Genomic DNA, 13,137 nt, shown 5'->3' with positions numbered 1-13,137 from the left:
CAACCACTCATCTACTGTCTGGGTCTACAGATTTGCCTATTCTGGCCATTTCGATATAAATGGAATTATGTATCCTTTTGTGACTGGCTTATCTCACTAAGTATCATGTTCATACCTGTTGTAGGATATATTGGAACTTTGTTCCTCTTTAGTGTTTGTACGGATATACTATGTTTGATCTATCCATTCATCAGTTGATCAACATTTGGGTTCCTTCCACTTTTTGGCTATTATAAATAATGATGCAGTGAGCATTCATGTGCGAGTTTTTGTGTGGACTTATGTTGTTATGGCTTTCAGTGGCTTCCTGAAGACTACTTGTGCAAGCCTTTTCCAAACTGAACACATTATGGGAACTTCATAGACAGGAAACCTCCACATCTGATCTAAATGCAATCTATTTGCAAGTCCACATAAAAGGTTCCATCTTTCTGGTCCCTAATATTTGGGAGCACATTCTGAGTCCAGTGGAAAACTTTTTAGGCAATTTAAACTTCATGTAAGTTACTCTTCCCATGTGCTTTCTTAGACACACGTTTGACTCCATGTAAAGTTATTTAATAAAATATGTTGCCTTATTTCATTAACAATGAATTATGTAATGCATCAGAGTCCTCCAGATAATATTTGCATATTTTACAGTGTCTCCTTCTTTCTTTCATGTGTTGATATATCCCGATGCCTACATTGATTTAGATGTTTTTGGGGGACATATTGGGATCCTCTAGATGGAGAAACAACTATCCGCGTGGTAAGTTGAGATCTGTTCTTTTTAATGATTTTTTTTCTTGAAACAACTTCATATTAAAGCTCTGTTAGTGAGTCATTTAAAACTGGAAACATCGATACATAACCTTTGAACATTATACTAATTCCAGAAAATAAACATTTTCTTTTATTTTTGTTCCTTTCTTTTTTTTTTTGACCTTTTTAAAAAAAATTTCAATTAGCCAACATATAGTACATCATTAGTTTTTGATGTAGTGTTCAATCATTCATTAGTTGTGTATAATACTCAGTGCTCATCACATCATGTACCCTCCTTAATGCCCATCACCCAGTTACCCCATCCCCCCACCCACCTCCCCTTCCACAACCCTCAGTTTGTTTCCCAGAGTCAAGAGTCTCTCATGGTTTGTCTCCCTCTGATGACTTCCCATTCAGTTTTCCCTCCCTTCCGTATGATCCTCTGCGCTATTTCTTATATTCCACATATGAGTGAAACCATATGATAATTGTCTTTCTCTGATTGACTTATTTCGCTTAGCATAATCCCCTCCAGTTCCATCCAAGTTGATGCAAATTGTGGGTATTCATCCTTTCTGATGGCTGAGTAATATTCCATTGTATATTTGAACCACATCTTCTTTATCCATTCATTTGTTGAAGGGCATCTCGGCTCCTTCCACAGTTTGGCTATTGTGGACATTGCTGCTATGAACATTGAGGTGCATGTGCCCCTTCTTTTCACTACATCTGTATCTTTGGGGTAAATACCCAGGAGTGCAATTGCTGGGTCATAGGGTAGCTCTATTTTCAACTTTTTGAGGAACCTCCATACTGTTTTCCAGAGTGGCTGTACCAGCTTGCATTCCCACCAACAATGTAAGAGGGTTCCCCTTTCTCCACATCCTCGCCAACTTTTGTTTTTCCCTGTCTTATTAATTTTAGCCATTCTAACTGGTGTGAGGTGGTATCTCATTGTGGTTTTGATTTGTATTTCCCTGATGACAAGTGATGTGGAGCATATTTTCATGTGTCTGTTGGCCATTTGTATGTCTTCTTTGGAGAAGAGTCTGTTCATGTCCTCTGCTCATTTCTTGACTGGATTATTTGTTTTTGTTCCTTTCTTTCCATTAGGCAACAAAGATACAACTTATCATTTAGGTATCCCTTTATATTTATACAGAGATTTTCCGTACATGATTCCATCTGATGGCCCCATGTGTCAAATAAACAGGGCGGATGTTGGATTACATCTTGAGAGGGTCCCCTAACTCGAACATGCTTGTTTCATCCTGGGTGCACAGCCCAACTTACAGGACCCAGGTGTGCAATAATGTGTGGCTGGACTGTCTAGACTAAAGCTCATCTAGTGATTGAGGTTGAATTCTGTTATCTTCCAGCCATGTGATGAGAGCTGACCATTGCTTTAAGTGGCTTGTTTGGGGGAGAGGGGGCCCTCCTTTCTTTCCTTTTTGTGTGGCCTCTCATTTGAAGTGGGATTGGGTTAGGAGACATTTTTACTTTCCTGAGGTTTTTCCTTATTGGTGCTGATGGCAGCAAAACTGTTTGGTGATCTTCCATTGCTTCCTTGCTTAAGAGGTATATTGGGGGCATCAATAATAAGATCACGGAACATTCTGAGTGGAGAGAAGGGCCTTGCCTTATGACTGTTCCTGTATTACAGGTCTCATTTCTGATAAATCCAGAAGTGAATTGTATGAACGGTCACTTGGTAAATAGTCCTACTTTCTTCCATACAACACCAACAGATGCTTTCGGATCAAGCCAGAGTCTGCTGAAATGATTTCATAGTAGATTAACCCCTGAAATAAGAACGATTTTAAATGAAAATGAAGAGAACAGTACTGCATAAACTTGCTTTGCAAATCACTGAAACGGTAAACTTGAGGCATCACAACTCACTTAAATGTTAGCAGGAATCAAAATAGCAAATCTGGTTCAGGATATCAGCATTGACCTTTCCTCCTGCCTCACTTTGGGGCATTTTCTGAAAAAGCTCAAACTCTCTTGAACCCCTCGTTGCCCTCCACCCTCAACGGTACTTTGGGACCAGCAAGTGAAGTTAACGGTAATGTAGTTCCTCCCTTTTACAGATCAGTTTCCCTCTCATTTAATTTTCAGCATAGATCTGTGAACCAGGTGTCCTATGACCTGCTTCTATAGAAGAAATGAACAATAACTCTTGGTGCTTATATCATACACAAGACACTTAACTCTGCTAATTGCTTGACACAGCTTTCTCTTCACAACCATCCTGTGAGGCAGCACTGTGTTCCTTCCCATTCTGTAGATGAGCAAACTGAGGCTTAGTGAGTATCTGTAGTGTGTCCAAGGCTACACGGCCAACATGGGACTTGGATCCAGGTTGTGAGTGGCAGAGATAGGACTTTGATATAGACCTGTCACACTCTCCAGCTTTTGTTTTTGCAATGCTGTCTCCCAGAAGAGTTGTGAATTTCACCCTATTTTGGAGTTCCTCATTAAAATGAATAACACAGACATTAATATTTCATTGAGCTCAATGTTTGATCCTCACTAGGCATACTATAATTTATTTGAAGTGCTGGGGCTTATAATCTGAGGCTTGATTTATTTTTTATTTTTATTTTTTAACTTATTTTTTATAAGATTTTATTTATTTATGAGAGAGAGAGAGAGAGAGAGATATCAAGAGCAGGGGGGAGGGGTGGAGAGAGAATCCCAAGCAGACTCTGAGCTGAGCCCAGAGTCTGATGTGCGGCTGGATCTCACCACCCTGAGATCGTGACCTGAGCCGAAACCAAGAGTCGGATGCTTAACTGACTGAGCCACCCAGGTGCCCCCTGAGGCTTGATTTAAAACAAAAAGATTTTAGACACCCTCTGAGTTGTCGCTTTGGGAGAAGATACAGTTATTCAAACAGTGTGACCATTGCTGAGGACATTTTTGAATATTTCTTTTTTGGCATTGCCTTCAGAATCTATGGCCCATTCTTTTGAATCACTGTAGTGGTGGAAAATATTTTTCCTTGGATTTGATTTTGGAAATAGCCAAAATAAATGTGATTAATCAAATTAACAACCAACTTGGGTGCATTAGTTGTATATTGCTATGTGTGAATTATCCCCAAACTTAGCAGTTTAGAACAACGAACATTTGTTTTTTGTTTTTTGTTGTTTTTTTAAAGATTTTATTTATTTATTTGACAGAGAGAGACACAGTGAGAGAGGGAACACAAGCAGGTGGAGTGGGAGAGGGAGAAGCGGACTTCCCGCCGAGCAGGGAGCCCGATGCGGGGCTCGATCCCAGGACCCTGGGATCATGACCTGAGCCGAAGGCAGACGCTTAACGACTGAGCCACCCAGGCGCCCCCGAACGTTTGTTATATTACAGTTTCTGAAGGTCAGGAACCCACAGGCAGCTTAACCGAGTGGTTTTGACGCAGTCTCTAAAAACGTTGCAGATAAGATGTTGTCTGGGGCTGCGATCTCATTTGAAGGCTTGACTGGGTCTGAAAGATCCACTTCCAAGATCATTCATGTTTGTTGGCAGGCCTCAGCTCTTCATGGGCTCTCGGACTGAGGGCTTCAGTTCCACCCCCTGTGGGCCTTTCCATAGGGTTGTCTGAATGTCTTCAAAACATGACAGTTGGCTTCCCCCAGAGACAATGATGAGAGAGAGAAAGAGAGAGAGAGGGAGAGGGAATGAGCAAGACACAGAGCACCCAAGACAGAAGACACGGTCTTTTGTTACCTAATTTTGGAATTTGTGTATTATCCCTACTATGTATTTTATTAGTCACACAGACCAGCTCTGGTCCAGTGTGGGAGGGGAATACCTGAGTGTGAATACAGGAGGCCATCTTGGAGGCTGGCTACTACATTAGGAAAATGCCATTTGGGACCAAAAATATTTTATGGATATAAATTAATGTGACTGATCCTTTTTATATGGCTCAGAAGGTAATTCCAGAGCTGAATTTTAAAAACATTTTGGGCCTTGGGAACATCATGGATGCAGCTATGCAGCCATCTCAGAGACTTCTTCGAAGACAACAATTTAATTTATTTCACCAAATGTGTGTCACAAGCACTGGGCAGGTCTCATGGAGGACTGAAAGACAAATATGACAGTCCCTGCTCTCGAGGCTTATAGTTGTGGCTGGGACAGATCACACATGGAGAGAAATAAGCATGGGTTCAGCTGTGACATCACACAGGGGAGGGTGAGGGAGAGCCAGGTAAGGAAGACAGAGCTGTCCTGTTCTTGGGCATCTCTCATCAGTGTGGGTCTGGTTATGCTAGTCACACCTCTTCCCACTGTTCATAGTTGCGGGGTCCACATTGTCTCAGACCTTGGTGTGAATGACAGAGCCTATATGTCCTTTCATCTGTAGAGAGTCTGAGAGGGATCTTCCGTCCTGGGAATCGAGGGTACCCGAACAAGTGGCTCAGACTTCAAGAATAAATGCTGGCTTTGAGTAATGGCCTCAAGGTAAGGGGACACAATTAAAAATGTGTACTTAAAAATAGAAGCTGCTTGGAGTGAGTGCCTTCACACTGCTGCCCTTATGCCCTCAAATGTCTAACTCTGCCACTCAGCTCTCATCTTTGCTCGCCTTCCCACTGCCTGGTCTCCTCCCAGACTCTGTCCCTCAGTCGTCTCTCCCATCCCACACACCTTGAGCTTTCTCCTGTGGCTTTTGTATTTGTCACCAGTGACATGATCAAGTGTCCAGTTGAAGAGCAAACAGACAGACATAACAGCCCCTCCTTTGACGCTCCCCTACCCCAGCAACTGCCCTCCCTCCCTCCTTGTGCACTGAGCTTCTCCACGCAGTCGTGGTCTTTGGCTGCTGCCCCACCTTGCTCACCTCCCATTCGTGGTCTACTTTTTTCACCCTGGACTTTCAGGCCTCAGATCCACGAAATCAGATCTGCCTTCCTTTCCTCAATCAATAATTTAAATACTGGTGACCACTTGTGTTATGTCCTTAGCCTACCCCCTCCTTCCACAGATTGCTCTGTCATCTCTTCCACCTACCCGACTTCATCAATGATCTGCAATTATTTCCGAGAACACATCTCTTACCAGGCTCTGTCCTGAGATCCGGGCTCACTGGATGCAGTTGCTATGGGTACCTGTGACTGCCTGGAACTCACCTGGCCCCTTCTTCAACTGCCTTTCTTAATTGAGGGAGTCACCATCCATCTAATTTACTCAAGCTCAAAATTTTAGAGCATCATTGACTCTTCTTTCCCCTTTCTCTTCTCCCCACATCCACAGGGGTCCAGTCTTATTGATCTTGGCCACACATTCTCTCTGGCTTTGGCCAATCATTTCATTACCATCACCACTGACCAGTGCCTACATTCTTGCCCCAGGTCCTGATCTCATGCTGTCCACCTTACACACTATCCTCAAGCTTATCTTGAAACACAGAGGAGTCTCTGATCCTTTCCACATAAACTCCCTAATGCTCACTTCATTTGGGGATAAAGCAGAGGTATGCAAAAGGCAGACACTAAGCCAAAAGGAAGAACAGCCTATATGCCCCTAGTGTGGTGGGGAGCTGAAGACTGAGCCCTGGTTTACCAAACCTGCACTGAGTATCACCGAGTATATAAATTCCCAGTTACTAGGGATTGAAGCAGATGTAACTAAGTCTTTCTAAAGGTTCCCAAGTAGTAAGGGGACACTTGAAAGTAGAAAGGGCACACTTGAAAAGAATCTTCAGATGCAATTATAGACATCGATTCAATGCACATTCATTTTTACACACACACACACACATTAATAACAAAGCTTGAGCCTTCACAGACTTTAGTTTGCATAACACTGTATACCATCAGGATAAAGTCCGAGCTCCTTAGCATGGCCCACAAAGGCCTTGGTGATCTGGCCCCTGCCCACTTCTGCTCTGCCTCAATCCTAAGCTCCAGCAGTACTGAGATCCCATAGCTTGTCCTGCTGAGACCTCTGCATGGAAGAGCCACCTGGCTAATCTCTCCTCACCAGTCAGGCCTCAAGGCACTGTCATTTCCCACGGGAAGTCTACTCTGACCCCTTTCCCATTGTCCTCATCACAGAGCCTTGCAGTTGCTCATCTCCTCTCTGTCCCACCGGGCTGCACCAGACTCCCTAAGCGCAGGGCGCAGGCACATCACGTGCTACCATCGCCTAGTGCCCTGCACAGAGCCTGGCGCACAGCAAACACTCGGCAACTATTTTTGAGTGGATGACGGAATCCTTCACTTTAGGTTCCTGAGACTGTCATTTAAAAAAAAGATCAGTTAAGCATAGTATAATTAATTTTCAACCACTGGAATTTGAAAGAAGTCAACTGTCATTTTACGAAAATAGAAGGAAAATTTACCAGCGAGGCTGTATTGGATGAAAGATGCAAATGGTAGGTTTTCTTTTTAATCTATGTGCCTCCTAAAAATAAACACCAGCTTCATATGGAGATCTAGAAGCTACTCATTATGAAGAAATGGACTCATCGTATTCCTTTTTTACAAATTTAAATCATTTCCTTTTGCTTTATAGAGCATCCTCAGGGGGCAAAATAGAATTCTCAATGAACTGTCTGTATTTCATTTATTTATAATATGATTATATTGGGCATATTCACATACATGGATTGCAATATAAATTATTGATTTGATTTCTATAACAAAATTGATTGCTTACCAAATGTGTCTTTAAAGGCAGTGCCCATGAAAGGCTCGACAAAGCCACCCTCACCTGGACATCGACTTTGACTTAAGTCCCAGTTATGTCCCTGCACTCCTGCGACCTTCAGATTTCCCCACTGGGCTCCGAATTTCCTAGAATCCCAAAATGAGCCTGGGAAGGCCAGCACAGGGACTGGAGTCAGAGGACCTGGCTCCAAACCTGCTCTGCTACCAGGAGCTGGGAGATCGTGTTCCAGTCTCTTCACCTCTCGGCTCACTTCCTTCCAAGATTTATTATTATTTTCGTACTTGTTTTTGGCCCTGCTAGACCGTGAACTCCTTGGGGAGGCATGGCCTCGTCATCCTTATTAATTATTTTAGTTTACTACTATAAAGTTAAGAACAATGTCTAGAACATAATAAGGGTTCAATCAGGTTGAAAGGAAGGAAGGAAGAAACACATGCATGACCCAAATCAAGATGACTGTGTTCAAGTTGTGGATGACATTTATCTGGGGGGGAGCTCCCCGAAGACGGGAGCTTTGGTTCAGGGAACACGGAACCCTCAGAGCCTGGCTTAATAGGGGGGCTGAGTAAGTATTTTTGTAATTTAATAAACACTTGTTCTAGGATTCTTTCAGGTTGCTAAAAAATCATTTCATAGATAGGAGTAGATAGCGAAAGGTAATATTTCAACACGAGCTTTGGAATTTTTTCTTTCTTTCTTTCTTTTTTTATTTCTAATGTCTTTATTATCATTTTCCTAATAGCAAGCACCACCTAGCCTCCTGCTGGGGGAGGATAAGGACTCTCTTGTGAAAGGCAAAACAAATATGAATGTAACTCCAATCTTGTCTGCAGCCCTCATGCCCTACCCTGAAGCCAAAAGATAATCTATTATCAGAGGCTCTGATTTCATGCGCTCAAGGCAGAATATCTGCTCCCTCTGTCTTTCCGTTGAAAGTCCATCTTGTAGGGGAGTGAAGGGGCCACCAGCTTTGGAATATTTTCTTATCTGCTACTCTAACACAGGGGCCATGAAGATCAGGTCCCAACTCTCACGCTGTAAGGGATCTATCTGAGCATCTAGCCCTTGCATGATCTTTATAGCTGGACTAGTTCACACTCTTTAATTATGCAGTGGCCAGACGACCACAAACCACACAGAGTGCACCCAAACCACAGCGGCGTGAGTGAGGCGTTTTCCTTTGCGTTGCAGTGTCATTCCTGTGGACCCCTGAAACTGTGCCCAGAGCAGCAAAGCAGGCTGTTGCTAGTGAGGCCTGAGGTGGACAGCTGCATGCTGAGAAGGGTCGGTCTCACGAGTTTGTCAGTTTGCTCAACAAATGTGTCTGGGCCCTGCACCAGGAAAGATCAGAACTCTCAAGGGTGCCTGGGTCTGTGTTTGGACCCATCCCGTGCACTGCCTTTTATAAATCTTGCAACAACTCCTGTGAAGTTTCGTCATTATTTCTCTGTTTTGTAGATGAGGAAGCGGGGGTATCAGAGGCTCTTGCTCTCAGAGGCGGTGTTGAGATTGGGATTTTAAAGATTTTTTTAAATTTGTTTATTTGAGAGAGAGAGAGAGAGAGCAGGAGTGGGGTGAGGGGCAGAGGGAGAAGCAGACTCCTCGCTGAGCAGGGAGCCCAACACGGGGCTTAATCCCGGGACCCTGAGATCATAACCTGAGCTGAAGGCAGGCACTTAACCGACTGAGCCACCCGGGTGCCTCCAAGATTGGGATTTTAGCTACTGACGTCTGTCTGTCTTTCTTGCCCTGCCCTGTGACACTCTACCTCATGTCAGTATCTCCAAGTTTAAGAAACAGCAGGAGAGGGCAAAAGCCCAAGGATTATTATTTTTTTTAAAGATTTTATTTATTTATTTGAGAGAAGGGGAGGGGCAGTGGGAGAGGGACAAGCAGACTCCCCACTGAGCACAGAGCCCAGCACAGTGTTCGATTCAAGACCCTGAGGTCATGACCTGAGCTGAAGCCAGATGCTTAACGGACTGAGTCACCCATGCACCCCAAAAGCCCAAGGATTATTTACATCTGTCACCTGTTGGGTGAAGCTAGGTAGGCAGCTGCCAGCTGGAAGTCAAAGACTAGTTGCCTGGAAGCGTTAACACACACCTACCTATCATCAGCTAGCTAGGAGGGGTGACCCCACAATGTGGGCCCCTAAGTGAGCTGGCTGAGTGATTTCCATATTTGGGTGTCAGACCCATGAATGACAACTTGCTGTCATGATCTCCCACGGCTGCCCCCCCCTCACTGGGAGAGCCAGGACCTCCCCCCCACCACGTCTGAGATAGGAAATTCCAGCCAGTGCTTGGGAGGTGGAAAGCCAGCCGTGTGGGACTCTGTCCACTTACACTCTGCTCTGATGCTCCTTCATTGAGCATACCTGAAGGAGGAAGGACAGTCCACTCTCATATCTTGGTAGTTATGATCTGCAAAGTTGCTGCCAACACCGAATTAGCGAATACTGAGCCGTTGCTCCTGTGGGAAGTAAGGGTTAGGCTCCCGTGAGCCTCTGGTCACCTTTTGTCAACCGGTCAGCACACGACCTTGTTTTATGTGTGTTTCTGTTGAAAGGTACCTTATTTAACATCCACTATTGGTTCATATTGAACTCACGGTCAACGGCACTATACCTCAGGCCTGAACCACGCTCCTCGCACACACACGTGTTCCCCGTGAGGCACCCCAGAGCCTTCTGTGCTTAACAGTCCTAGCCACCACCTTGGCACCGTGCGGGGGCGCCACTGGAAACAGCGAAATCACCAACAAAAAGCACCAAAATGCCCAAAGCATGGCCCTAAATGGTCTGCAAGAAGGACACTTGTTTACAGTGTAAGCTGAAATAAGGAGGCAGAGCATCACCTTGTTTGACCTTGGCTGGCAACGTGCACTGCTGCGTCCCAGGACCTCTCTCCACTGGTTCTGCCCTGCTCTCCATCCGCCTCCTGGTGCCTCCAGCCCCTTTGCCCACTGAACTTTGGCTGCATTTGGTGCTTCTTTCCTGGCTCTCCTCTCAGCCACGTCTTCTCTCTGTTCTGCACGGATCTCTCTTCTTCCTCCTGCGCCCCAAATGGGGGTGGTCCCCTGAACTCCAGCCTTGGCTCTTCCTCTACTCACTGTCTTCTCTTTCCCAGTGATCCCAGGCACCCCCGGCACTTTGATGCCCATCCGTCGGGGGGAGGGCATTCCACCCTCCTTTCCCATAGTCTGCCCTAACCAACAGCATGCCAGATGCCTCCATCTGGATATCCTGCCACATGCTCAAACCAGAATTCTTCCCTTCAGGATTAGTCTTCCTCCTGTAACCAACCCATCTTCCTGGTCACGTAGATCTGAAACAGAATCCTCTCGGACCTCCTCCCTGCCCTCATCTGCCCAGCCACTGCATTCTGCTGTCTTCCTCTGAAGAGTTTCCCAGCTCTGTCCCTTCGCTAGCCTGGTGTAGTCAGCATCTTCCTGATGGTCCCATCTTGCTCCCCTCAAGGTCACCTCCACGTGTCATCAGAGTGATGTTAACACTGGTGGGGTCGGGAGTGGGGTCTAAACTCTCTAGTGGAGGAATCGGGCCCTCTGCACGGTGGTGTGGTCCGTGTCTGCGTCCCCTGCTTCTCTCTGCCTCCACCTGACATGGAAGAGTCACATGGCTGATTATTGCCCCGGGCCCCCAGTCTGGCTCTGACCTCCCTTCCCAGGTCCCTGCTGCTGTGCCAAAGCACCCCACCCCAGCTTGTCCTCGGGGTCTAGCTCACATGTCTTCTCCAGGAACCCCTCTCCTCGGCTCCTTTCCTGGCTCGGCGTCTCCTGCACACGAGTATCCCTGGAATTACATTTACTGTACTGTACTCTAGTCTCTTATGGCTTCTTTATGGTTAATGATTTCTTCCTCCCTCCCTACTTCTTTCCTTCCTTCCTCCCTTCCTCACTTCCTCCCTTCCTTCCTTCCTTCCTTCCTTCCTTCCTTCCTTCCTTCCTTCCTTCCTTCCTTCCTTTGATAGAGGCTACACCTTATTTATGTTTATAATCCCCAATACTTAATGCATACATGTTTATTGGACAGATGAATGGATGAATAAATGAATGAATGAATACTCCCATCTTCAGCCCCATACCCTCAGATGGCCGTAGCTGAGGTCTGTCTACCCCTTTACCAGCTCAGGTGGCTCTGTCTTTCCTGGCTGCAGCTTTGGCTCAGGGCCCCTCTGGCCCTTCCTTTTTTGAAACTTGAGTTTCCTTTCTGGGGCGACCTCCCCTTCCCCTGCAGGTATCTCTTACCTCCTTTCTTTGTTCAAGGAGCTGGCCACTTCGCATAGTTGCTCCAGACTCTAGTGCCCCCTTGGATTCCCTTTGAATACACCCAGGAGTGCTGGGTCCTGTGTCTCCACAGCAAGAATGTGGAATGCATGCCATGGAGTCTAATCGCCCCCTTCTCTCTTTTCACAGCAAAATGCATCGGAAAGAATAGAAGTGCCAGTGAAGAAAGATACTTTATGAATTGTGTGATTTTTCTTTTGATCGGTTCCAGTCCTTAATAAATGCTTTACTCTTCCTCTTTTTTCATTGCCTGATTAAATAAAAAAAAGGTATAACTATCAAATTTTTAGATAAGAAGCAATGACATGAGGAGATTAATATTACCTAAGGATTTTAGGAGCTAAGAACTCACAAAGTGGCCATGCTTAGCATAATGATGTCAAATGCATGTTTTAGATCAACATGCAATGATTGTAAATTCCTTATTTTTAAAAAGACAATCAGTCCAGGCAGCTCGATATCAAGAGTGTCTTTCCTTTTGTGACTTATTTTAATTAAAAAATAATAAATCATCTGGTGAATTAGGCACGAAAGGCAGTCGCCTCCCCATCACCAAAATGTCTCTGTGGATTCTTTTTCTCTAGACTTCTCAGTCCAGGGCATCAATATAGCAAAGCCAGCTTTCTGTCAAAACAGATATTGCCAAGAAAGTACCCAAGGACAGAGGTCTGTGTTCCCAGGCCGCTTGGCAATTGCCTCAGTTAGAGGACGCTCTTGGAGCCTGGCCCTTCTGCAGCAGGTCCTGGGAGGATTATAGGATGTGAGAATCTACAGATCCAAATGCAGTCCCTTTCCGGCGAGACTGAAACCCTTGTCAGATCCCCCTGGCTTTCCATGAAGACGTCACAAGCTCCTGAGAACTATTTCCTGAATGGATGATACACTAAAGACATTATTGGTTATTTGCACCTTCATTTACAGGGTGCTGGGTATTAAAGAGGGCACTTGTGATGAGTACTGGGTGTTATACACAACTAATGATTTATTGAATACTACATCAAAAACTAATGATGTACTATACAATGGCTAACTGAACATAATAAAAAAAAAAAATATATATATATATAAAAAAAGGAGTGACTGCTTACTCCTCCCATAACAAACTGCCCCACTTCCTATAGCTTCTCAACATCTGCTGAGGCTAGAAACTGGCTTGCGCCCCATCTTCTCTATTTTTCCTGGATATTCTCATATGCTTATTTTATTTCCACTTTAAGATCAGCATGTCAAGGCATGAAAAAAAATTCTGTTGGTATTTGGAATCAATTACACCAAGGTTCCATGGTGTAATGGTGAGCACTCTGGACTCTGAAATCAATTACACCAAATTTGTAGCTTGTTTTTTGACATCTTTCGACTTCTGAGTTTTATTCTGTGAGAATAAGCCATACGTTTCCA

The 13,137-nt window shown here is 44.8% G+C and overlaps 1 protein-coding gene across 4 annotated transcripts in view; it reads left to right on the top strand.

Moving 5' to 3' along the window:
* SPP2 (secreted phosphoprotein 2) overlaps positions 1-12,744 on the top strand; it is a 29,060-nt gene extending 16,316 nt beyond the window's left edge. For all 4 annotated transcript variants that reach the window (XM_032394873.1, XM_032395034.1, XM_032394958.1 and 1 more), the window contains exons 6-8: positions 697-751; positions 5,123-5,220; positions 11,869-12,744. In XM_032394873.1, the coding sequence (XP_032250764.1) occupies positions 697-751; positions 5,123-5,193 (126 nt within the window). In that variant the 3' untranslated portion in view covers positions 5,194-5,220; positions 11,869-12,744. The remainder of the gene's footprint in view (positions 1-696; positions 752-5,122; positions 5,221-11,868) is intronic.
* Positions 12,745-13,137: the final 393 nt, after the last annotated feature.

Source organism: Phoca vitulina, unplaced genomic scaffold (assembly GCF_004348235.1).
Source record: "Phoca vitulina isolate PV1807 unplaced genomic scaffold, GSC_HSeal_1.0 scaffold1, whole genome shotgun sequence".
Classification (NCBI taxonomy): Eukaryota; Metazoa; Chordata; class Mammalia; order Carnivora; family Phocidae; genus Phoca; species Phoca vitulina.
Note: the sequence above shows the minus strand (reverse complement) of the source record. Positions and strands in the feature narration are given on the sequence as shown.